This window comes from Nelumbo lutea, chromosome 7, assembly GCF_056320005.1.
Source record: "Nelumbo lutea isolate HS-2025 chromosome 7, American lotus-T2T, whole genome shotgun sequence".
In the NCBI taxonomy this organism is placed as follows: domain Eukaryota; kingdom Viridiplantae; phylum Streptophyta; class Magnoliopsida; order Proteales; family Nelumbonaceae; genus Nelumbo; species Nelumbo lutea.
In genome coordinates, this window is record NC_142690.1 from 28,052,070 (window position 1) to 28,078,501 (window position 26,432).

Here is a 26,432-nt window from a genome sequence, read left to right on the forward strand (position 1 = left end):
TCGTTTTTTTTCACATTTTAGTTTTTCCATCATTTTTCAATGGTTACTAATTATATCTCGATATGCTACATTTTATATAGACATTAAATTATGGCTTTTTACATTTAAATGACTTATTCACAATCATATAAAAATTATAAATATTGTTAATAATATTTTTTTATGATTTATTTGAATTTCCTAACATGTTTATGCATATCTTGAATTTTTGCTTCTGTCCAAAATGTATCCTGATACGTCTCTTAAAATTGTCTTTCCAATATACCTTGTGTTTGCGATACCCCCTTTATTGCTTAATCTCACATTGGCACCTTGAAAACTATGATGAGATCAGAGTTATGACAAGCTTCTAACACATGAATGGTTATTTGTGACACTTGTGATTAAAAGGTGAAATGCGCTACATCTATATTCTCTTTTACTGGGGTTATGTGTACAAAACAGTGAAAGGAATGAAGAAACTAAATAAATGTTTTAAAGAGGCCACCTAATTGATGTGTTATTAAGCAACAACAATTGGAATCAATAGGTGTCAAGCAACTTAAGTAAAAGAAAAAAAACTTGCCTTGATAAATTAATGAGATAAGAGCCAAAAATTTGTAAGAGTTAATGGATCGAACACTTTGTCAACAAATGTTTGATAGTAAAAGAAATAGTAGAATTGGAAAGAAAATCTATAAATCTATTGAACTCATATGTTGTGATCATGATTCCAACCAGATATAAACAAAGAAAGGGAAGAATACTAATCTAAAATTTTATAATTGCAACATGTACCAAGCAAGAATACCAAATAGGCCTCATATGCTATCAAGGAAATTGGTTGTCTACATATGTGTAAATCTAAACGAAGTATAAAGAAATTGTCTTACCTATGAATTGCCATGTGAACCAAATTTTTTTTTTTCTGCCAAGTCTGAAATTTAACGCTAGAATTTTCTATACCACGAAAACTTTATCCTATTCAATATCTAAAATTTTGTAATTTCCATGATTGTATTCAATTGTACCAAAACCTGAATTCTTTAAGCCACTTCATAGATTAGAGCATAACTAGAGATTCTTAATGTAAGGCAATGGGGATGGTGGTCTATACCTTGAAAGTCTGGTTAGTAAGTGGCTCAAAATGGCAAGGGGTGAAGGAGAAAGAAGAGTTGTCCAATCTGGCTAAAAATGTTAAGGGCACATGCATGTATTAGCATAGGCCAACCTAGCCTAGCATGTGTGTGTGTGGTAGGCATGGTAGCTTCTTACCACTAGCCTAAGATAAATACTAACCTCAAATCCTAAGAAATAAGCTTTAGGAAAATTTGTTTCCCAAGCAATGTGGGATTTCAAGTCTTGCTTTGAATAGATATGAAGTGCTTGATTCAAATGAAACATTCATAGCAAGGGGAGTAAATATGTTCACCTCCACTACAGAAAGTTGTGCTAATTAAGAAGCTAAATCTGGAAATTCTCAAAACTAAATATATTCATGATCTTACTTGTCAAAATAACCATGATGAGCTTGCCTAATTCATGTGTGCTAAACTAAATTAGCATGAAATGATATGTATTTTCCCTTGTTAATTCCTCTTCCTTTTTGTTGATGGCAGAGGAAGAGAAGTTTATACTTGATTGAAAAATGATTTTATGATAGATTGTGAATTGTTGCTTATAAAAACCATAAGAGATATGCCATTGGAAGAAGGCATCTTCTCAAGAAGAAAGGGGGAGTTTCCCTCCCACATCATATATACAAGAATTCTACAATATTTCAGGGGGGAATTTGTGAGAAATCCTTACATGTCTCAGGGAAGATTTAAGAAGAATTTTCATATGTTTCAGGGGGAGTTTACTTATAAGAATCCTACACATGTCTTAGAGGGAATTTAAAGTTAAATGATTATAGTGTGCTATATTATGCTATCTTGACTACTTAACCATTTAGTTATGCCTAATTGTTCAAATCTATATTTAATTATATTTGTTAATTGCTATTTTGTGCTAAATAATTATATTTTGATTAAATGCCATATGCGTGCTTTTGAATATTATATCTTGTTGATTGTTTTAATTGTTAAGTACATCATTTAACTGAAATACTTTATGTAGCATATTATGGGAGAGCTATCTTAGTACTCACTATTTGAGCATAATAGTATCATTTTTTCTCAATGGTTTATCATCATCAAAAAGGGAGAGAATGCTGACCCAGCGTGTTTTGATGATGACAAACTTACAAACTCATTGAGAGTATTAATGGTATGCTAAGAATGCAACTAATCCAAGTAAGCTTCTCTAAGCCATATCTTGTCAAATATATCATGATGGCGAAGAAGGAAGATTGACATAAGAGTACTTGAACATCATTATCAGCTCTCCATAAACTCCAAAACAGATAAAGATCTACAAAGAAGAATAAGCATGGAGTAATCTTTGAAGTTTTGCTACAACACTCATTAAGGAAGACCAATGGTTAGAAAAAATTGGTTCTTAGGCTTTCTTTAACTTAAAACTAGAATTAAATTGATCAAAATTACTTTTGAGAGCCAAATGACATATCTATAAGCCTTTGCAAGAAAATTTCCAAAGTTTCTAAGTGTTGGAGATGCCATTAATCAACTACCTTGGATAGTAAAGAACAATGTCAACTAGTAGTTGCCTACCCAATTTGGTATAATTGACTACCCTTGATAGCCGAGGCATGAAAATGCCCTAGCACGACTCAATAGCCAACTATCTAGTTTGCTATAGTCCACTACCAAGAGGAAGTAGTTGACTTGAGGAGAAAAAGATACCTTTCTATTCCTCGGAGTCAGCTACCAACTTATCCTAGTCAATTACTAGTTGTATAGGCTTTGCTGGCTCAAAAATCTAGCTAGCTAGTTCAGTAGGAATCCATAAGGGGGTTGCCTGAGGTGGAGGGCATAGGCTAGAGTTGGCCAAACCTTTATAAAAATCTTGTATATACTATTTTGTAGTTATTCAGTTTTCTTATTAGCGAACATTCTACTAACTACACTAACAAGCAATTACTTTACTATAGTAAATATATTGTCATTTACTTTATATAACTATATTATATTGTTCTTAATAATTGATTCAAAGCATTTATTAATTTATTTGTTGAATATTCTTGTTCAACTGCTTTAACCATTGTATACACATACACTGTAAGCCTTTCATTCTGTTCCATTTAGTTTTTTCTTTTAAGAGAAGGCTTAACTTTGGTTGGTTGGGGGGTGGGGGGAGGGTTTAAGTTATACCCAATTCACCCCTCTTAGGTAAGGCCATCCATCCCAATAAACCAAGCATGTCAAACCACTATAAATTGTGGTGTGCCTTTGTGCTTTGTGTAGTTCTTTACCTCTATTACTTTGTCGTAAGTTGAATCCTCTCTATTCAAGTAAAAATACTTTCATTAATAAATGCTATATGAAACTCACTACTACAATTCTATTTGACACTCTAAATAAACATTCTACTAATAGTTGTAACCTTAGTGCGTTTAACAAAATGGAAAACTCAAATTCTTTTATGTCAATCATCATCTTAATTTAAATCTGTTCATAGAAGAGTAAGGTTATGCATATCTCTTTATAATTAATATCAATATTGTGTAAGGTATGTTATAGGGTCATTTTAATATGTCACATGAAATAATGTAAATGGATTAGAAATGAAGTCAAAATTGTTAACAACCCAAATCACCCCCAATTGGGTTGTCTTATTGGGCAACAAAGCTTGCCTTTGTGTTTTGGCTCAACAGATATAGCATGGTGGCGATTTTTGAAAATCCTCTACAAAAATGGCCACCTACCCAACAACAAGAGGACAACTTGGCTATAGTAGCTGAACCTAGCAATTGTGTTGGGGTTGTGATGGTTCTTAGAAGGATGAATGGGTTTTGGAATTTTGATTGAATTTAAAATTCTTATCGGTGGTGCCACTAGGGGTGGATTCAAGCCAATTTGAGCCGAATATTTGGTTATTCAAGTTTGGCTCGCCAAAAAAAATGTTAGGATCAAGTTCGAGCTTGACCTTGATTTGAGTTCGACTATGAGCTTAATTTCCTATAAAAAATAAAAATTATTTATCGATATATGTGTGTGTGTTAGGCTTGAGCTCGACTTGAAGCTCAGTATAAACTTAATCAAATTTAACTTTTTACAAGTTGAGCTTGAATGGTTCATAAAAATATCAATTCATTTCTACCCTTAGGTGCCATTAGAGGGGAAAATGTGGCATTCGAATGGAAGATTGGTAATTTGGACATATTAAAAATGTGGTAATTTGATATAAAGTGGGTACTTGTGTTACATATAAAGTGGGTACTAGTATGAATACCTTAGGGACAAAACCCATACCCTACGTAGAATTTGATAGGTACTATTAGAAGGTTGACACCGATAGGATACCCAAATTTCCTACAAAATTGCCACCCATAATAACAAGTTATTTGATACACATGTGGATATTGAGGCCTGAGGAGGTGTTTTTTGGAATTTACACTTTTTTAGGTGGTGTTTGCCGCCTCTTTTTGGAGTGTCTTTTCATATGCGAAAAGCTTGAACTACTAAAAAATGGACTTTTTTTTTTTTTCATTTGGTATCACATAGGCCGAAAAATGTGAAGACGAGCATGCAAAAAGATCAAAAAAGACAAAAATCAGGAAGCTTCAAATGAAGCTTTTAGTCTTTTGACACTAAAAATAGCCTTTCCAATTGTTTTAACAGCCCGATAGACTATATGACGTGAATCAAAAGATCTTGATTTTTAAAGACAAGATCCCAAAGGCCCCGTTTGGTGCATCTTTTTGCATGGTCTTTTGATTGCTTACAAGTCGGGAAGACCGAAAATCGATCTATTCTTGTTTGGCACATAGAAGATCTCATCGCCAAAAGATGGGGCACTAAAAAGATGTGGGAAACCCATTTTAGGTTGATTTCGGGAAGTTCCAAATGAAGCTTCCCGTGTCTTCTACGTTCTAGTCTCGTGCAGAAAGACCTGAAACAATGCACGGAAAGATGCACGTCTACCAAACGGTCTTCGGGCTGCCCAGATCTTATGTCAAAAGCTCAATGCGTCTATTGAATGTCAGAGTTACGGGAAGATCTTCTTAAAAAGACTTGCCAAACGGGCCCTTAGGGCTCTTGAAAGATTTATCAACAAAAGACCTACGAGTGTCTTCTTATCTAGCGGACTTTTGAAAGATTTATCAACAAAGACTTGCCAAACAGCCCCTTAATTTTTCAGACAATTTCATAGATCATTTTCTTCAAATTTCAGAGGAATTGATAGCAATTGGAAATTCTTTTCCAAAATAAAAGAGCGCAGGCTTCCACGCTCAAGTCATCTTCCTTTCCTCTAAGTCCCAAAGTTTGCTGGGTTTTCTGCTGCTATTCTCGAACGAATAGAGGAAGATGTCAGAAATGGTGGATATATGATCCTTCTTCAATCACGTGAAGGAAGAACTAATTTAGAGAATCCGATCCATCTCCCCATTCCTGTGTGTTCTCCTACCACTATGTATGCAATCAAAGGATGACCGGTCAGTACATCAGAAGAGGCGGCAGGATTAACGTCGGCAAATGTTCAGTGTCTTTCATCGGCAATGCCGATCTTCATTCTCACGGATGAAGCCATTTCTGTCACCTTCATTTTCTTCATCTTCTGATTTGACCCGTGAGAACAGAATCTCTCTCTATTGTCCAAGTCTTCTACCTCTCCAAACATGTCAAAGCTTGCGGCAACTCTTCCAAATCCAAGCCCACCTCATCACCTCCGGCCTCTTCCAAGACCCGTTTCCCGCCAGCCGGGTTTTGAAATTCTGTGCCGGTTCAGGTGACATTGATTACACGGTTTTGGTCTTTCGGCACATTGATTCTCCCGATACGTTTTGCTTCAATACAGTCATTAAAGCCTACTCTTGCAGCTCCATTCCACACCAAGCTATAGGCTTCTATTTCTTGAATTTGAGAGATGGGTTATTGCCCAATAGCTACACTTTTGTGTATCTTTTGAGATGTTGTGCAAAGGTGGTGCATTGCTCTGGAGTTGGTAAGAAATGCCATGGGCAGGTTGTTAAGAATGGTGCGGACAAAGTGATGCCAGTGCAGAACTGTTTGATACATATGTATTCGAGTTTTGGTCGTGTTGACTGTGCTTGGAGGGTGTTTGATGGAATGTGTGATAGGGATTTGGTGTCCTGGAACTCCATGGTTGATGGATTTGCTAGAGTGGGTGATTTGGTTGGTGCACGTAGGATGTTCGATATAATGCCTGAGAGAAATGTAATTTCTTGGAATACCATGATTGATGGATATTTGAAATGTGGGAGTCCTGGCTGTGCGTTGAAGCTGTTTAGGGAGATGGAAAGGATGGGATTGAGAGGGAGTGATACGACGATGGTCATTGTTCTTACTGCATGTGGGAGGTCAGCGAGGCTGAAGGAAGGGAGATCTGTTCATGGATCTCTCATCAGAAGCTTCATGCAATCAAGTTTAATTCTTGACACTGCTTTAATTGACATGTACAGTAAGTGCCAAAGAGTGGAACATGCAAGAACGGTGTTTGATGGGATGTCGGAGAGGAATTTGGTTTCTTGGAATGCAATGATATTGGGTCACTGTATTCATGGATGTCCACAAGATGGGCTTAATCTGTTTGCTGACATGGTAGGAACTGTAGGTCCCGGAGATAGATATAGTGAATACAATTGCTCATTGATAGGAAAAAGAGTTCTCCCTGATGAGGTTACCTTCATTGGTGTTTTATGTGCTTGTGCACGTGCTGGGTTGCTTTCGGAAGGAAAGGATTTCTTTAACATGATGACTGGTGTATATGGTATAAAGCCCAAATTTGCACACTACTGGTGTCTGGCTAACCTCTATGCAAGTGTTGAACTAGTTCAGAAGGCGGAGGAAATATTGAGGAGCATAATGCTGGAAGATTGTGAAGATGAGTTATCATATTCTTCAATTTGGAGTGGCTTTCTTGGGGCATGCCGCTTCCGAGGAGATGCAGATTGGGGGGAGCGTATTGCAAAACGCTTGATCGAGCTGGAGCCTCAGAATGCATCCCGATACACTTTATTATTGAACATCTATGCTGTAATGAACCGATGGGAAGATGTTGCCAAGGTGAAGGAAATGATAAAGGAAAGAGGGTTTGGCAGAACGCCTGGATGTAGCCTTTTTGACTTGACCGAATTGGTTTACAAGTTCAAGTTAGGAGACAGATCACAAGAGGGGATGGAGGAGGTCTTCACAATGATGGAGGAACTGGCCCAGAGACTAAGGTTGTGTGGTACTAATTCCCCACCTGTGGGTGCTGAGTCTGCTGACAACAAGAAATGGTACCTGGAGTAAAAAGAATAGTGCATAACTGTGATCCTCACATATGTAAGTCAGGGTTGCCCTCTTGTTTCTTGTGTCAATCTTAATTTAATTGTTTTGTTTAAGCTCAATTCTTTTGTTCAAATAATTTAGGAAATAATTTATGACCCACCAACATTTAGCATACCATTTCTTGGTGAGTTCTTGTGATTTTTCTGAGCAAGATAAGATGCCCTCCAAAAGGCCCAAATGGGTTGATGAACTGTCAGAAACAGGGACTCCCTGACTTGGTAATGTACTGTTTGGTGGACCCTGAATTGTTTAGTGTTTTTGATTCTTTCCCAGCTATTTACTTATTTCTATAGTTTCAAATATGAAGTATAGGATACAGTTGTCTTTGTAATCAACTATGCAACTGTTGCTAATTAATCATTTGTAAGATGCATGGCTTGTAAAACTTCGTTGAATTGTTTCTCATTGTCTCTATTGTTTCTTGATTCTTTGTTGTTGCTTTTTGATTTGCAGTGTTTGATTTATCCTTTGTTGTTCAGGTTGTTTGCAATGACATGCAACTCAATAGCCATGTTTGTAATTTCGTTTTTCACTTTCTTCTACACAATTCTTCCATATTTTCCATGCTTTTCTCAGTTACGGATCACATTCATTTATCTACTAAACATTAGCAAAGGTATTTAGCCATAACGGAAGAATGTCCATATCCACAGCTATCAGCTACTATATTGGCCAATATTCCTTCAAGATGGTGGCTTTAGGTAATGTAACAAATTGTATACGAACACTTATGAATACCTAAGTTGTGGTGTCAATTTTGCAGCTTCCGTTTGGATTTACATGTGTTAAAACATGGTTGCTTTAAGCGGTCATCCCACCATGGTTCAGTTTCCACATTGCATATGAGATTTCCAAGCCAGAGACCTGTAGGATCATTTAAATTTCCTAACCAACTATCAAACTCATTTAGGCTGCTAAAAAATTTGGTGGAGCTCAGAGCTATATGATTATGATAGTCTCATTAGGTTGCTTGTCTTAAGATCTACTTTTGATCCATCATTGCAAACAGGCTCTCTGTGTCTGCAGGGGTAGGACTGCGTGCATCTGTGCCTCCCCAGACCCCACATTGGTGGGAGCCTCATGCACTGGGCTGCCCTATCTAGTTTTGATCCATCAGATGGTGGACCATGAAAAATCCATCCCCATCCATTTGTTGCATGTATTTGGAATGGTTCTCTTTGTTTGGGTGCAGGTGGAACTATCTGCCGAATATGACAAATATGTTTAGTTGTTTACTCCAATAAGATTTGTATGGCCAAAGAAGAGAGGTAGAACTATGTGGAGATGTACAAGGGCTGCAATAATTTGGATGGTTTGGGAAGAAAGAAATGCAAGAATTTTCAAGGAAAAGGAAAGAACCAAGGACGCTTTATTGAATGCATTATTGCTAGAGTGTCTCATTGGATAAAATCATTGGTAAGTTTTTCATTAGCAAGTGGAAAGAAGCGGCTGAAACATCCAATACTAAAGATATTACCTCTCCTTATTGGTCTCCACTGCATAGAGGTTTCATTGAGCTCAATTTTGATGGCAGCTACATGGAAAACCTAGGGAACTCAGGGGTGGGAGGAGTGTCTAGAAATGAAGACAGCAAATTCACTTTTGGCTTTTGAGGCATGATTGGTGTAGGTGACTCATTAAGGGCTGAAGCCATGGCTTTGATGGAAGGAGTGTGAAGGGCAAGGAATATGAATATAAAAAAGCTAATAGTTGAAGGGGATTCTAAGCTCAAGTTGGCCGTGGAATGGTTACAAAGTAGGGAAGCGAAGGTGTGGGAGTACAGGAATGAAATGAAAAAAGTTCAGATGGTTGATCAAAGACATGAAAGTAAGGTTCCAATGGGTAAAAAGGGCAGCTAATAATTTAGCAGATTTTTTGGATAAACAAGGGTTGGGGAGAGATCAAATGTTTTGGGCACACATGTAAGAAAATAAAAGGGGAGAGATAAGAGGTTTTATCTCTCTTTGTTTGATTGTACTCATTTACAATTGTCTTTAATTAATAAATTCATGGTTATTGATCATAAAAAAGTAGGAAGGTTTTGATCTGGGTCTTTCTGTCTTGTAGATTTTGAAAATTGACATTTTCATATCTTTCCTCAGGCGTTAGGTCTCAATCTAATATGCAATATGTAGAGATCTTCCTTATATAAGCATTCAATGTGGTCAAGCATAACTGTTATCTTTCTTTGGGGAATATAGTTGGTTTGGCATTTTTAGTACATGCAGAAGCTAGATCTTATTGGTTTCCAACCTTGTACATGACATAACAAATAATGAGTTGTGTGTGGCTGATGAGGGTTCCAGCAGGTTCCAAGCTGAATATGGAGCTAGCTGGAATTCTTGGCATGATCTCACTTAATGTGATTCAAATGTGGTCTAATCTCTGGTTCATTGTTGGTTTCTTCTTCAGTTATTTTCTTAAAGCACTTGCTATTTCTGGGATCACTTGGGGGGTCACTGGCCGCTGCATTGGCTTCTCTAAGGGGCTGTTTGATGACAGCTGAAGTAGCTGAACTGAAATGCTTATTGTTTTGTCTTTTAGTGAATAAGTTTTTTAAGGAGGTTGTGAGCTCCTTCATGGTTGAAGCTGAAGTTTGGTAGGTTACTATACCATTGATTATTTTATCCACTAAAAGACAGCAATAAGTCCTTTAGTTCAGCAACTTCAGCTATTATCAAATGGCCCCTAGTTAAAGACATGATTGTGCTGGCAACGTTACATGTCTCAACTCTTCATTGGTTGATTTCACTTCTATATTGGCAACAAGTTCAAGCTTTGGCATCCATATGGTGCTCTTTTAGATAAAAAAAAAGTCTTGTTTTTGGGTTTAATGGTTAAAATATTTTCTTACAATCCCTGTGTGAGACCATTGTCCAGGTTTATCAAATTGGTTCTAGGCAACAGGGATCATATTCTGTTCTGATGGAACCTGTGACGTGGAGACCAACCCCTGCGTGAGGTTTTCCCCACCCTCTTTGCAGTTGCTGCAAATAAAGAAGCTAAGATGGCAGATTATGGGGTGGTGTCTGAAGGAGGTACAGCAGGGCGTTCTCTATTTAGATGCAACCTGCAAAAGTGGGAGGTTCAGGACTTCCTATCACTAATGACTTGTCTTTGACCTGTTCATCTTCACCTGGCTCTCAGGATTCAAAATGGGGACTGGAGATGGTTCAGATGTTTTCTCTGTTAAATGAAATCATGTTATCGGTGTTTATCTGGCTCTCAGCTCCAGCCCGCCCCTTGGAGGTGGATCTGGAATATTAAGGTGGCAAGGTCAGTTTCTCCTTGTGGACTACTATAGGTTTCCAACTATTGATCACCTGATCCATAAGGGTTTGAACATCCAAAATGTTTGCTGTGTGGGGCCGTGGAGGAATAAGTGGGCCATATTTTCTTATATTGTTGGTGTCCTGGATTTGAGCTCATTTATTTGGATGTTCCAGCAGTCTTGGGTTGTCCCAATGAATTTACACTCTCCTCCAGTCCTGGTTTGGTGGGGGCTTGATTAACAGAGGTGCCAAACTTTGGAGATTGCTTCCTTTTGCAGTCTGTTGGACCATTTGGGAGGAGCATAATAGAAGAATATTTGAATCAAAATCCTTTCCTCTGATGGTGGTGATCTTGAGTAAAATAGAGGGGCTGCTCTTCCAATGGGTTGGGTCTTCAAGTGATTTCAATGGTTTATATTTTGACCAACTCAGCTCAAATTGGTCCTTGTTTATTTTATTCGAAGTGGTAGTTCTTGTGTATTGGTATAATGTATATCTTGTAGATGGCATACTGAATATGTGGTATTCTTTTTGTACATGCTTTTCTTTCGGGGGGGGGGGCGCTTCCCTCTTTAATACAATATACAGTTACTTTTAATTTTTTTTTTCTTACAATCCTTCATTGATATTCCATTCTGTTGACATGTATATCTCTCACTACAAAATAAGAAATTTTGTCTGCTGATCCCAACTATAATGGTACCTTGCCTCTTAACCATGTTATGGTACCTTTTATATTAGTGGTCTGCATAATTCAATCTCTACATAAAAAATAAAGTTGGGATGAAGCTGAGAAGGGTATAATTCAAGGAAATAAGAGAGCTGTGGAGAAGAGTAATTCAAGCTAAATATGGAACTAGGAGTTTCGGCTGGGATCCTGGAACTTCCAATCATACTTATAGCTGTTCTGTTTGAAAGGGGATTGAAAAAAGCCTACAAACAATTCTCTAAAGGAGTGAGGTTCAAAGTAGGGATGTAACTTAGGTAAAGTTTTGGAGGGATGTAAGGTGTGAAAGTGGGCTGCTGATGGAGGCATTCCCAATTCTTTTTGATTTGGCCACAGACAAGGAGGCCAGGGTGGCAGACTATGCTTTCTCAGGATGGGAATGTAGTTGGGGCTCCCCAATTTTGGAGAAATTTGAACAACTGGGAGGTGGACTACATGGTGGGGATGTTTCACTTACCTTACAACACTCAAGTGGAGTTTGGGAGACCTGATAGAAGAGTGTGGGAGTGAGACATATTAGTAAAATTTATTGTGAAATCTTTCTGCAAGTATCTCACAAATTCTGAAGATCCATCAGTCTCAGCTGACATTATTATGTGCAAAAATGTCCCCTCAAAGGTTCCTTTCTTTGTATGGACTGCTTACCTGAATAGGATTTTCACAAAGGACAATTTGTTGAGAAAGGGTATGTTGCTGGATTCCGAAACATGTGCACTTTGAAATGAGCACACGGAGTCGGTGAATCAACTTCTTGTGCATTGCAGGTCCTCCTATGAAGTTTGGTCCAAGGTTTGGGGTCTGTTCGAAGTGAATAGCTGCTACCCTGAATCTGTGGCAGATTTTGTAAAAAGATGGAAAATAGGAGGTCTAAGCAAGGCGGGAAAGACGGCATGAAATATGGTTCCAGCAGTGGTTTTTTGGTGCATCTGACAAGAAAGATGCTAGGAGTTTTAAAAACAAAAGCAACTCTAGTAATCCTATATTCCAAAGGATACTAGGAAAGTTCTTTTCTTGGTTAGCCAACCATAAGATGTTCAAACATAGGGGCTTTAATTCCTTGTGTATATGACAATCTTTTTGTAAACAAACAGGGTTTGGGGTCGTTGTAATTCTTGGGCAGATACCGTACATTCCCTATGTACATCTTGTTGTACAGGGATCTTTTTGTCTTATTTTGATTAATACAATGCAACACTTTGCCTTCTTTAAAATAATGGTACATGAAGCTGAGAATTCTATTAATAATCCATTCTAGTAAAATTTATCACTTTCTTTTTTTTTTTCTCTTTTATAAGAGGTGATCCATTGGTACCAGCTCTAGAATGTTGTACAAGTGTCATGAGAAGGCTTTTCCTTTCTAATTCAGAGCAATGGTGCCTTGTTGACCATGGATCATATGGGAAAGCTTAGCCTTGTATTTCCCTGCTTATACTTTCTTGTTTTTTTTTTATCAATAACAGATTCATTATATTCATTGAAACATCAAACTAATTACAGCATGGAAGACAAACACTCTTATCTTCCGAATACAACTTAAACCCTCCAAAGAGGGAAAAGGAAAAAAGAAACGGTTAAGTTACAACTTAGCCCAAAACATTGTTTCCCTTTCTATCCCTTGTTTAGCTAACCCATCAGCTAAAGAATTAGCTGATCTCTTAACCCAGCCCATCCTGATTTCCTTCCCCCACACTAGCCACCTGAATTTCCTCTTCTCATTTCTGTAGTTCCATAAGCCACAGTTGTCTTTAATCAGTCACCCTATCACCACCTCCGAGTCCCCTTCAATTAAGAGTCTTCTAACATTCATCTCCTTGGCTTTCTGAACTCCTTCCATAACTGCCAAGATCTCAGCTCTAAGGGAATCCCCCACACCAATTGGGCCTGAGAACAGGGCAGAGATGATCCCATTCTCATCCCTTAAAACACCTCCAATCCCTGATTGTCCAGGATTTGCTTATACTTTCTTATCATACTGGGGCATCAGCATATTTCTTTTTTTTTTTTTTTTTTTGAAGAATCAGAATAAAAATTTCATTAAAATAGAAAAGAGTCATACAACCGGGGGGTGTTAAGATAGCACTCAACCTAGAAAACAAGCTGATTACACTGCACTAGAAAAATCAGGGTATTTCTATTGATTCAACTGTAGCAGGTCATTTGGAGTCTCATATTCATACTGTACGCAAAGACTTGGATATGCAAGGACAAATCTCTATGTCCATCTTTCTTCTCCAACTGTGCCACTTTCCATGGCAGATGAAGTTAAAATGAGGATTAATGAAGAAAGGCCAAATGAAAGTTCTGTTATAAGGTGAAGATTTTGCCCATCAAAGCAGCAAGGTTCAGATTCTATTAGCAGGCTAAACTCAGTAACCATGAACCAGTTTATGGAGGTGGCAAGTCCGTTTGCAAGTTCTGAAGGCTGTGCTGATATCTCACAAGTCAGTGCAGGCATGCAGACATCTCAGAAAATTGTTGCTGATTGTTCCAATAAATTAGTTCAAAGTGCAGACTCTGAAATCCTTGTGAAGATCCAATCTGCTATTGGAGAGCACTTATCCCTGCTGACTTGGATGTTAAACAAGAAAAAGGTTTTTTTGGGGATCAATTGTCCAAACCTGCTGACTTAGATGTTAAACAAGAAAATTTTAGCACCTGCTGTTCCCATTCATTCATCCCCAGTAAATAATACAAAACGAGAGGCGCCATCTTATGGTGTTTTTCTCTATGAAACAAAGGGTTCCTCTCATTTTTATTTTCTATTTCTTTACGGCGAGTCAGTAATGGATTGAGGTCATTTCAGGATACAAGGAAATGAATTGATTTGCTTTATTTTTTCCCCCCTTAACAACCCTCAGCTAATTCATTTCAGATGTCTTTGGAATCATTAGTGGACATTTATTAGCAGTGAGAAAAACCTGTTATTAGTTTAGATTTCATTGGGCCAGTGGTGAATAAATTCTTTCTTTTCATTTTTTTTTTGGTAAAAAAAGTAAGGTGTTGAGATTGGGCTGATGATATTTGTTTTTTATTTTTAAAGTTTAGCTAGAGTTATTGGGCCTAAGGTCCATTAGTTTACATTTAGTTAAGAGTGTTTACTTGTGTTTTTTGTAGTAGACGTTCAGGACTGCTATCAGTCTTGAACCCTAATGGATTTCAGGTTCGAAAATAGAAGAAAATGTATAGAAAAGAGAGGAGAAAGAGAGAAGAGAGAGCAGTAGAACACAAGAGTTGAAAGGAAGAACAAAAGCATAATGTTTTGCCGCCGCCACTTTATTTAGTATTTATAGGATATGCTCATTACATGGAAAGGAAAGATCTTCCCTTAGTATTTACATAACAAATAGAATAAAATAAGACTGAAATAAATAACAACTGACATAACTAACTGACCACTAGCTAACCCTAGGAAGACTAGAACACCTTCTACCCTACGAACACAATGGGACCGTATCTGTGGGGCCCATATCAGTGTTCTCTACACTCCCCCTCAAGTTGGGAATAAATGTTTATCATTCCCAACTTGGGTAGATCCGCTTCTAGCTTCTTCCTTGGTATAGCTTTGGTGAGGATATCTGCTAACTGCATGTTGGAGGTGATGTACGGGAGACACACTTCTTGTGATGACCCTCTCACGTACAAAATGCCAATCAACTTCAATATGTTTGGTTCTGTCATGCTGCACCGGATTGTGTGCTATATTAATAGCCGCTTGATTATCACAATACAACATCAGGGGCTTCTCATACTCAATACCCAACTCCTCAAGTAGTGATCTCAGCCATAGAATTTTAGCCATTCCGTTAGCCATTGACCTGTATTTAGCTTCAGCACTAGATTGGGAGACAACACTCTGTTTCTTACTCCTCCAAGAGACAAGGTTACCTCCCACAAGGGCACAATATCCAGAGGTAGACCTTCTGTCATCAACACTCCCAGCCCAATCGACATCCGTATAGACCTCTACCTTCATGTGGTCATTGTTCTTGAATAGTATACCTCTACCCGGGCATCTCTTCAAATATGCTAATATTCTTTTTGCTGCAAAAAGGTGCGTGGTTCTAGGAGAATGCATGTACTGACTGACAACACTAATTGCATAACTGATATCTGGCCGAGTGAGGTAGAGATATAAGAGCTTTCCCACTAATCGCTGGAACATAACTTTGTCTTCAAGAGGCTCCCCACTCTCTACACTAATCTTGTGGTTCTGTTCAATGGGTGTATTCACAGGTTTGACACCTAACTTTCCAATTTCCGCCAATAGATCTAGAACATATTTCCTCTGAGAGACAAAGATCCCCTGTTTAGATCTAGCAACCTCAATACCCAAAAAATATCAAAGAGCACCAAGATCTTTCACCTCAAACTCTTGATGAAGGAGTTGTTTGAGGGACTCAATTTCATGGCTGTCATTTCTTGTCACCACAATATCATCAGCATATACTACAAGTAGTGTCAGAGAGGACTCCACCCTCTTGATGAACAGTGTATGATCTGACTGAGCCTGTATATAACCGAACTTCCTAAGGGCTAGTCTGAATCTATCGAACCAAGCTCTAGGTGACTGCTTCAAACCATACAATGCCTTATTAAGCCGGCAAACCTTCTTACCTGTCTCTGTATCATAGAATCTAGAAGGCAACTGCATGTAAACCTCTTCCTGCAGGTCTCCATTCAGAAAAACATTTTTAACGTCCATTTGGTACAAAGGCCAATTGTGGCTTGCTGCAAGAGATAATAGAACTCGAATGGTGGTCGTCTTGGCTACCGGGGCAAATGTCTCCAAGTAATCTATACCATAAGTCTGGGTGAACCCTTTTGCAACTAGCCGAGTTTTGTGCCTCTCAATGGAGCCATCCACATTGTGCTTCACAGTAAATACCCATCTGCATCCAACTGGTTTCTTTCCTTTGGGAATCAACTAGCTCCCAGGTATTATTTTTCAACAGGGCATCCATTTCGACTTGCATTGCACCTCTCCACTCCGGGACTGATAGGGCTTCTTGCACTGTTCTTGGAATAGGGACGTTAGCAACGGAAGTAAGATAGGACCTGTAGGAGGGAGATAGGCGATCATAGGATAAAAACTGGGAAATGCAGTGGGCTGTAGATGTGGTGCAATGCCGTTTTCCTTTACGGATGGCAATGGGAAGGTCAAGGTCGTCTACAGGGGGTGAAGTGGAAACAATGGAAGATGTCTCTATGGGTCCTGGGACTGTAATACCTGGACTTGGAGCCGCAAAAGAGGTTGGAGCTGGCTTGGACTGCTGATGACCGGGATCAACCTGCCTGCATTGCCTGTGATAGACTCTCAACTCCTGATCCCTCTGACCACCCTCACTACTGCAGCCCTCATCACCCAATGGAATAGGTAAAGGAACAATCCCAAAAGTATTAACCCTGCCCTCACTGCGCTCCCCCTAAAGAAAATAACCCAAATCCCCACTCTCACTGCTCTCCCCCTGAGGAGAAACCTGAGAATAGTAGGGTGTCTCCTCAAAGAAAGTGACATCCATGGAGACAAACTTCTTCCTGGAAATAGGATCATAGCAGCAATAACCCTTTTGAGTTTGTGCATAACCAAGAAAGATGCATTTGGAGGCCCTAGGTTCAAACTTGGAGTGATGGGGTCCGAGAAGCTGAACAAAACAGGTACAACCAAATGTTTTAAGGGGAACAATAAACAACTCCTCATTTGGGTATAGAAGGGAAAATGAAGGTTTTATATCAAGAACCCGGGAAGGAACCCGATTAATAAGATATACCGCTGTGAGGATAGCATCACCCCAGAACCGAATAGGGACATTGGAGGTAAACATAATACTTCGAGCCACCTCCAAGATGTGCCTATTCTTCCTTTCTGCAACCCCATTCTGTTGAGGCGTATGAGGGCAAGTGCTCTGGTGGATAACCCCATGATGAAGAAGGTAAGATGCCAATGGCTTAGCAAAGTATTTATTTGCATTATCAGATCTAAGAACTTTGATCTTGGCATCAAACTGGGTTAGGATCATTTGGTGGAAGTTTTGGGTCAGGGCGGGCACCTTATCTCGTGAACGCATAAGATAAACCCAAGAAAACCGAGTAAGGTCATCAACAAATAACAAAAAATATCTATACCCACCCATGGAAGGGATGTGATATGGCCCCCAAACATCAGTATGCACAATATCAAAAGAACTATTACTCCTTTTATTACTCAATGAATAAGAGTTTCTACAATGTTTAGCAAACTCACAACTTTCACATTTCAACTGGGACAACTCAACAGACTCAAACAAAGTAGGGAACAAACTCTTTAAGGACCGAAAAGACAAATGACCCAATCGGTTATGCCAAAGCATAACCGGACTCACAATCTGAGAAACAAGTGACTTCTTATCCATTGACTCTTCTCGACAAGAACTCTCCCGGAGCAGATAGATCCCATTCGTCTCACGTCCAGTCCCAATCACCTTCTTCGTCTTCAGGTCCTAAAAAACACATCGGTCAGGGAAGAAAGTTACTGAGCAGTTCATATGTTTGGTAATACTACTAACTGAAAGATGATTAGTATCAAGTTTAGGAACATGCAAGACAGAAGACAAGGGGATGGTATCCGATAGTTTGATGTCACCCTTGCTAGAAATGGGGACAAGAGAGCCATCAACAATAGATACCTTATTCCTACCAGAAGATAAATGATAAGTGGTAAACAATGAAGGCAAGCTAGTCATATGTTGGATGCACCTGAATCTATTACCCAACAGGGTGCAGTAGTACCTGGAGCTTAGGCATGGTAGGCTGAGGCTCGAGTACCTGAATGTGCAAAAGCAGATGTGGCAGGTGCTGATGGTGACTGCGGTGACTGAGCTGAGTTGCCTACTTCCTTTTCCAACTATATTAGAGCAGCTCAAACTGTAGCTAAGGTCTCTAAAGGTGTGCCTCTTGTGCCAGATGAGGATGCTGAATCAGTAGTCACTGCCACATGAGCATTACCCTTCTTGCTTCTCAACTTTGCTGGGACCAAATGAGGATGTAACTTCCAACATGTTTCTTTTGTGTTTAGGCTTCTTACAATGCTCACATACCACATTTCTTTTATCTTCCTTCTTCCTGTCCCTCTCTGAATCACCCCCTGATTTGGGTTTAATCGCTAGCTGAGTTGCCTACTTCCTTTTCCAACTATATTAGAGCAGCCCAAACTGTAGCTAAGGTCTCTAAAGGTGTGCCTCTTGTGCCAGATGGGGATGCTGAATCAGTAGTCACTGCCACATGAGCATTACCCTTCTTGCTTCTCAACTTTGCTGGGACCAAATGAGGATGCAACTTCCAACATGTTTCTTTTGTGTTTAGGCTTCTTACAATGCTCACATACCACATTTCTTTTATCTTCCTTCTTCCTGTCCCTCTCTGAATCACCCCCTGATTTGGGTTTAATCGCTACAAGGGCCGGTGTAAGAGGCTGAGGTTGCATCATGACTTTCCTCCTGGTCTCTTCACTATGCACTAAGGAGTATGCCTGAGAGAGGGTCACACTATCTCTGGTCAAAATCTATTGCCGCACAATATCATACTTTGAATTCAGGCCTGCCAGAAACTCAAACACCCTGTTTGTCTCGATGTGCTTTCTATGGGTCTGTGCATCTTTGGGACTCTCCCACTCAAGAGTCTCTAAGTGATCAATCTCATGCCACAGGGACTTCAAGGTAGAGAAGTAGACCGAAACCGGTTTCTCTCCTTGTTTAAGGGTATTCACTTCACATTTCAATTCATATGCTCTGGCAACATTAAGGGGTTGGGAGTAAGTTTCTTTCATAACATCCCATATCTCCTTGGCTGTCTTTGCCCACAAGTAATTGCGGCTGATATGAGGCTGCATAGAATTACACAGTCATGTCATAACCAAGTAGTTTTCTTGGACCCACTTGGTATACATTGGGTCTCCCTTGGAGGGTTCTTTCACATCTCCCAAGAGATATCCTACTTTACCCCTTCCCCCAATAGCCATCATGGCTGATTGGGTCCATTCCAAATAGTTTGATCCATCAAATCTTACGGTTGTAATTTGAAAACCCGTCTCAGAAACACCACCATAACTGCTGTTCCCAAAACTGCCTTCTGCCTGATTCTTAAACTCCTTTTCAGTCAAGAACCAATAGTCTCGAGATTAGGGTTACTACAGTCAAAAAACTGCACTTGGACTATCAACCACAATCACAAAATCAGTATAGAACCAATCTGTATTCACGGCAGATGTGCATGAAACAGATATAAGTCTGATCTGAAACCAATTATCAAACACAACAGCAACAGTCCGTACAGTTTTCACCCCTTAAAGAAGTTCGAAGTCCCCCAAAAGAAATCTGAAAACAACTTGGAGAATAATCTGATATGCTGAAGCCGAATTAGGGTTTTAACCAGTCCTTAAAAGCAAATTCTCAACCACACACTCCTGACAGTACCGTACGGATCACACTTGTAGTAGGGTTAATATGAAACCCAAAAACTGATCACACTTAAGAAAAGTTTCACAGATAGATCACAAGGTTCAGCCTAGTATTAGGGTTTGCCGCAGGGTTAAGACAAAATCCTAGAGAATAGAAGGAAGAAAACCCTAGAGTGGTTCGGCCGCCCTTTCTAGATGGGTCCAGCCTATCTTCTCTGATAGTACTTCTCTCAGAAAATAAAAAACGTACAAGAGAATGTTGTTCGCTGCCTTCCAAGGTTACCCGAACCCTAGCCTTCTCTGATTCTTCCTGATCACCAACACTTTGCAACCGTGGCAAATCTTCAAACAGCTGCTAAACCCTTTGGCGATCTCCAAGAATCAGTCAACGAACTCTACTTTCTCAGCTTCCAGCCTTAGATGGTTCTCATGTGGTCGGCTGGACTAGACTCACATGAGAAACCCTAGCTCCAATACCAAGTAGATGTTCAGGACTGCTATCATTCTTGAACCCTTATGGATTTCAGGTTCGAAAATAGAAGAAAATGTATAGAAAAGAGAGGAGAAAGAGAGAAGAGAGAGTAGTAGAACACAAGAGTTGAAAGGAGGAACAGAAGCATAATGTTCTATCGCCGCCACTTTTTAGTATTTATAGGTTATGCTCATTACATGGAAAGGACAGATCTACCCTTAGTATTTACATAACAAATAGAATAAAATAAGACTGAAATAAATAACAACTGACATAACTAACTGACCACCAGCTAACCCTAGGAAGACTAGAACACCTTCTACCCTACGAACACAGTGGGACCGTAGCTGTGGGGCCCACATCAGTGTTCTCTACATTTGTAATTGCCAACTTACTAAGGGTATACTTGTCATTGTATTCATTTTTAATTATGAGTTTATAAGATAGTGAAAGGGGCGACCAGATCACTTTTTTTTGGCTTCTCCCCATTCTCTTCAACCTTTCTCTTCTTCTCTTCTTTGCACAAACCTTTCTTTTTCTTCTTTTTATCACATATTTCAAATCAGATCACATTTATTGCACTTTCAACTTACGGGTTTCAGAAACCTTTGAAACTATCAACTGTATGAATTAAACAGAGCCTTCGTCTCTATAGTTCTCAATATCATCTACAGTAGTGAATTTTGTAACAGTGTATGTTTTAATTCGTATACTGTTGACACTGGGGTTGACTGACGATGTTTACATGCTTTGATCATATCCAATGTTCCAGAACTTAGCTATCATTTTCTGTGTTTTACTCGTTTACCTAATTCAAACATCCCCAGTTCAAAGAAATTAGCCCTTTCTATTTGTTATTTGCACTGAATCTGAAGCATGGCCAAATATGATCCGTCTTATCAGGTGATACCCAATTAATAATCAATTTAGGACTGGATCTGATATTATAGATCCTATAGGGTCTGGTTTAGGACTGGGTCTAAATAGTTGTCTTATCGGTTTGGTACTGGTTCCCACCCTGTCTGGGACCAGACTCAACCCATAGACAGCTATACTTATCTGGGGTTCTCTATGGTCCATGGCAGAATCTACATAATAGCATGCAGTGGCACAAAAGTGTCATTAAGGCTGTGTTTGGTAAGACTGTGAATGCAAATATGTACGATTCATGAAAAATCAAAGTTGGTTTGGTTTTGCATTGATAAATTTTGTATTCTTACCAAACATATTTGTTGTGATGGGTGCAAACATGAATTGTAAGACTGGAATCAGTCTTTTTTACATTAACCAACTTTGAGTGCAAAGTTTGCATTCATTTTTTGGAAACAAATTTTGCTCCCATTTTGAATGCAAATATGTCAGAAAAATAAATAAATTTGCTTTCATTTTTAGTATAAAAACTTATTCTTACGAAATGCCTGCAAAATTGAACTGGAATATAAACTCACTTCGGTTCAGCGTTTGCACTCTTACGAAACGCTGCCTAGAGCATCTGATATTGCATCAGTAAAACATCTGCTGCTCATTGTTAGGAGCCTCAAATTTTGAACTCATGAATTACAGCTATTATCATTTTGCCAAAAGTTGGTTTTTTGTTTTTCCTCTTGTGCTTTCTATATGATTGATTTACATTTAACAATTGCAATCTACAGTTAGAGTCAAATTTGTGCCACATTGCAATTTCAGAAGAATGATTTAAACAGGTGGATTCTGTTTTCACAATTGGATCAGCTTATCTTGTCTTGACCACCTCAGTAAACCTGCTTCCAAAACATGGGATTGGCAGAAAACGTGGCAGATTTTCAGATGCTGATTCTAATTTTTGTTCAAATTCTACTGGATCAGGTATCTTCTGGTGGTGGTATAGAAGGCTTTCTTGTCAAGTATGCCATTGGAAGGTTCTACCTCACACCTTGGCATGCAATGCTGGAACAAGGTAGGCATTTTTTCTTTGGTTTTGTTGTCATGTATGAAACTTTGTAGCTTTAGTTTCATTAATAATGGTTCTGACAAAGTTTTAAGTTTAAGCTTTTGCAGCTTGGTGCATAAAGATACCTGGCATATTGTATCCTGATGGGTCAGACTTAACTAAGAGAAGTAAATGCATTGCCTGGTGAGCTATGGTTGAGATGTCTACAAGCATTCTGAAACTTTCTTTCCAGGTATTAATCTCCTAAGGTCTATCTTTTTTCAAAATTTATCTTTTATATTCCAATGATAAAAGCTCATCTTATTAAAATCCTCTGAACTTCTTGTTCTATTGTCGTCATATTTTTCCATGTTGGAGATCTAGACTCAAATATTTGGTGGGATGACCTGGAAAGCAATCTATTCTTGTCTAAGATGTCTAAGGAATGTAGGAACATAGCAATTCTATTCAAGAAGGTGGCCATAAGAAGGAAATCCATGGAAGGAACTCAAGTGAATTATCTTCTAGACTGTGGCAAGAGAAAAACCATTGCAGATGCTGTTCTCAAGTGTTGAGTCATTTGAAGTGTCTTCTAGTGAAAGAAAGAAATATTGGTTGGATGAGTTTCATGTTTCTTTGAACAGCTTGAAGGCTTTTGAAGAAAAGAAATTAGTTTGCATGTCTAATAAGCAGAGTTCTGCAAAGCTTCAGGTGCAGTTGTTACGGACTCTCGGTCATGAAGAAGCACTCCAGAAGTGGACTTTCCTACCTTATATCAATAGGAGAAAAATCTGAGAACTACCAGTGTGGGCACTGTAACAAGAAACATGCTGGTCCGGCATTTTCTTTGCTCTTTGTTTTTGGTCAATAAAATAAGTGAAAATAATTATTGATTAACTACTGAAGAATTCAATCTATTTACAATGCATGAATGTGCTTAACTCTTTGTTTTTGGCCAAATTGTGAGTCAGATCATTTCTTTCCCACCTTAGCCGGCATTTTCTTTGCTCTTTCACTCTTTCAAAACCTTATGTTTTCACCAAGTTAACCCTTGTTGCCGTCATTATATGCACATGATTGAACCATTTCATATTTTCATATATACATTGTTGTTGCTGTTGTTTTTTTTTTGGTAGAAAGTGTTGTTGCTGATCATACATACTGTAGTGTGGTCTGGGTTATTTCCTTCTAGAAGTATTAATTCTCCTTACTTTTTTAAGATGATGTAGGTGTGCTAAGTAGTTAAAATGAATATTTTTTTGTTATTGAATCGTTAGAGGAATATCATATACATGATGCATGGTGATCATATCTTATAACATTTTTGTATTTGGGGCAGTGGGGCTCAGCCTCTTATTTTGATAGTAAATTAGTAATATAAATTTACCTACCTACCAAGGCAGAAATAAAAGTCAAAAGGGGTAAACCTCATGCGTGGAAGCTATACAAAGTAATGATACTTTTGTTTACTAGGGGATGTAATGCCAGGTTTATGACCTACTGTACATACCAATCAAGGCATCCAACCTGTATAAGAAGGAAATGAAAAGAGAGGCTTCTGGACTCTCTCAAAATAGAGAATGAATGGAAAATATACATTCTCTTTTCTTGTTTGGATACATTCTATTGGTCCTTCAATGCTTTGATATACCACTATGAGGATCAATTTTCATTAGACTTCCCTTTGAATATGAACTCCTTTCTTTGAATGTTAATGTGATTCAAGGAATTCTATTAATGAGATACTTTGTAAGTATTTTTTAGTTGGTGGTGGATGAAGAAGAAGAATCTGCAAGCAAACTGATATATGTTGTTTTCCTCCAGAAGCCAAAAATTGCAGTAACTATTTTCAGGCAACACTAAGCTGTTTCTTTTTTTTTTTTATCAATAACAGAAATTTATATTATTAGTAGAAAACACAATTACATACAAAACTCCAGGGAGAGATAAAATGACTTCTCTCCCCTAGAGAACCAAAAGGAACTTACAAATTTGGCCAAAACAATTGACCCCTTCCCACCCCCTGCTTCGCCAAGTTATCAGCAAAGACATTTGCAGTTCTCACCTAATGAACCTGAATTTCCACTCCCCTCATTAACTGCTTAACCTCCCTCCCCTCATTAGGATAGATCCAAAAACCATTACCCTTAACCAATTTAACACTAGCCATGAATCTCCTTCAATAATCAACTTTTGAATATTTAGCTCCTTTTCCTTCCTTGAACCTACCAATAATGCAAACAATTAAGAGAGTCGCCCATCCCAATGGGACCTGAGTACAATTCAACCACCTTCCTATTTTCATCTCTTATTACACCTCCAAAACCTGAGGGTCCTGGATTGACTTAACTACTCCCATCAAAGTTTAACTTCATAAACCCTGGGGCTGGAGGTGACGACAGAGGACACACCAATGACTGAGCCAGTGTAGAGGATGCCACTTCCTTCCAATTGTTAATCAGCAGACCCGTGGAGACATCAGCAAACAGGTCCAAAGTTTTCAGCCATTGCATCACCCTAACTGTTATGACCTCAATCAGCTCTTCTTTCGTTCTTTCGTTTTCAAAGATCTTTAAATATAAGAAAGGGCTTTTGGGTTTCTTTTATGTTTTTTTTCATTGGTAGTCTTCACCCAACCAGTATTTTCCAAAAAAGTATTCCATGGATGATTTTTTACAGACAATTGAGGTAAAAGATGTTGGCAGGATATTGAACAGAATAAAATTTTTAGATTGTTGTCTGATTGATAAGATTCTTAGGGTCTGATCCAGATGAATAATTTATAGCTAGTTTGGCATCAAATGAATTGGTAAGACTCTTTTCTTCTTTTGCTTACATTTTAAAACAGATGCTCAATTTGTCCTTAATTCGGAATGGTCTCAGACATTAACTGGAGTTGTGTGATGACTGGTGGTTCCCTCTTGAGGGTGTAGAAGGAACGATAAATACACTAGATCAGTTTGGATTGTTGTAGCGGGTATACCTCCACATGCCTGGTGCCTCCAGAAATTGAGAGCAACTGGAGATGCTTAGGCTTGTTTCATTTCAGTTGATTGAAGAAATGCCAATTGGAGTTTCATTAGATGTGCTAGAATTTTGATAGAGGTTGATGATTTGGATTGAGTTTCTCTAACAATGATCTTACTATTAACAGGAGAATGATGTGAAACTAGAATCCTTATTGAAGGTGAAGATATTAAAGTTGTGATGTATGATCTGGAAGTTTCTGATAGTGATTATCAGGAAATTGAGAAAGTGTAAGGTATTTTATTAAATCATGAAACAAAAACAGCCATTACAACCATATACAGCCAGGAGCTATGCATCTCAATGCTAATATATCAATCAGAATTACTTAGAAAAAAAAGTATAAATGAACAAAGAATGATTATATTGGGTGTTTCTTCAGGAGTTCAAGGTTGAAGGGGGTTGGTAGTTGGTTCTATGATGGCATTCTTTTTTTTTTTTTTAAAGATAGATGGTTGGGGCAAAAGGTTGAAGAAAGTGTTGTTAAGGGATACATGTGGTGGGCAAATTTTTCTTTGATCAAAAGAAGTTTGATTCTAGAAGTTTAAATTGGGACTGTTCTGAGTCTTGGTGGAAAATTTAATTTTAAATGTAAGAAGACAAAGAGTCGTCTGGGCAGAAGTATGGTGGGGCATACTTCTATAATACATTAATACACTAATGGGAAGGTTGATCATAGAACATGTGGTAGGTCTTTTAATGGAGATTATGGTAATTGTGGCTGGTATGAAAGGGTTAGTGGTTGGTTTACTGATGTTTTACAACAGACAAAGATTGCATGTTTTATAAACACTTCAACTAGGTTTAATTAGGTTTAATTGAGAAGATATCAGAAAATTTAGCAGGCACTAATTTATCTTCTTCTGTGGACTTTACTCTTAAGTAATCAAGTTTGGGCATTACTTTGACATTTTGTAGATGCAAAAACAGTGTGGCAGGTAAGGTACTCGACAAGAGGGATGGAGGAGAAAAGTGGTTTCTTTTTTTGATGAATGACCGTGAATTTGTTGAGAGCTCTTCACAACCGTAAGTTGTTAGTCAAGTATACAAAAAGAGGCCACATCAGCAAGAAGCTACATCAGCATAGCAAGTTGAACAATTTGTTGTAATTGAACAAAAACAAGTGTTGAAGTCTGTTGTAATGATGAGAACGTAAATAGAATAAATACAATCAAGAAAGCCAGGGAGTCATTGAGGAAA

The 26,432-nt window shown here is 38.4% G+C and overlaps 1 protein-coding gene across 8 annotated transcripts; it reads left to right on the forward strand.

Annotated features, from left to right (window-relative positions):
- Positions 1–5,248: 5,248 nt before the first annotated feature.
- Positions 5,249–26,432, forward strand: LOC148845867 (Pentatricopeptide repeat (PPR) superfamily protein). Of its 8 annotated transcripts, none has more exons than XR_016102590.1 (4): positions 5,249–7,388; positions 22,142–22,232; positions 22,334–22,458; positions 22,590–23,165. XR_016102590.1 is itself a non-coding variant. In XM_088956218.1 (2 exons), the coding sequence occupies exon 1, from the start codon at positions 5,577–5,579 to the stop codon at positions 7,353–7,355; it is 1,779 nt and encodes a 592-aa protein (XP_088812344.1). In that variant the 5' UTR covers positions 5,346–5,576; the 3' UTR covers positions 7,356–7,388; positions 21,949–22,048. The 8 variants fall into 8 exon arrangements, 1 of the variants encoding a protein (XP_088812344.1); XR_016102593.1 differs by lacking the exon at positions 22,590–23,165 and adding an exon at positions 26,151–26,432 and having other exon boundaries at positions 5,282–7,388; XR_016102592.1 differs by lacking the exon at positions 22,590–23,165 and adding an exon at positions 26,163–26,432 and having other exon boundaries at positions 5,282–7,388.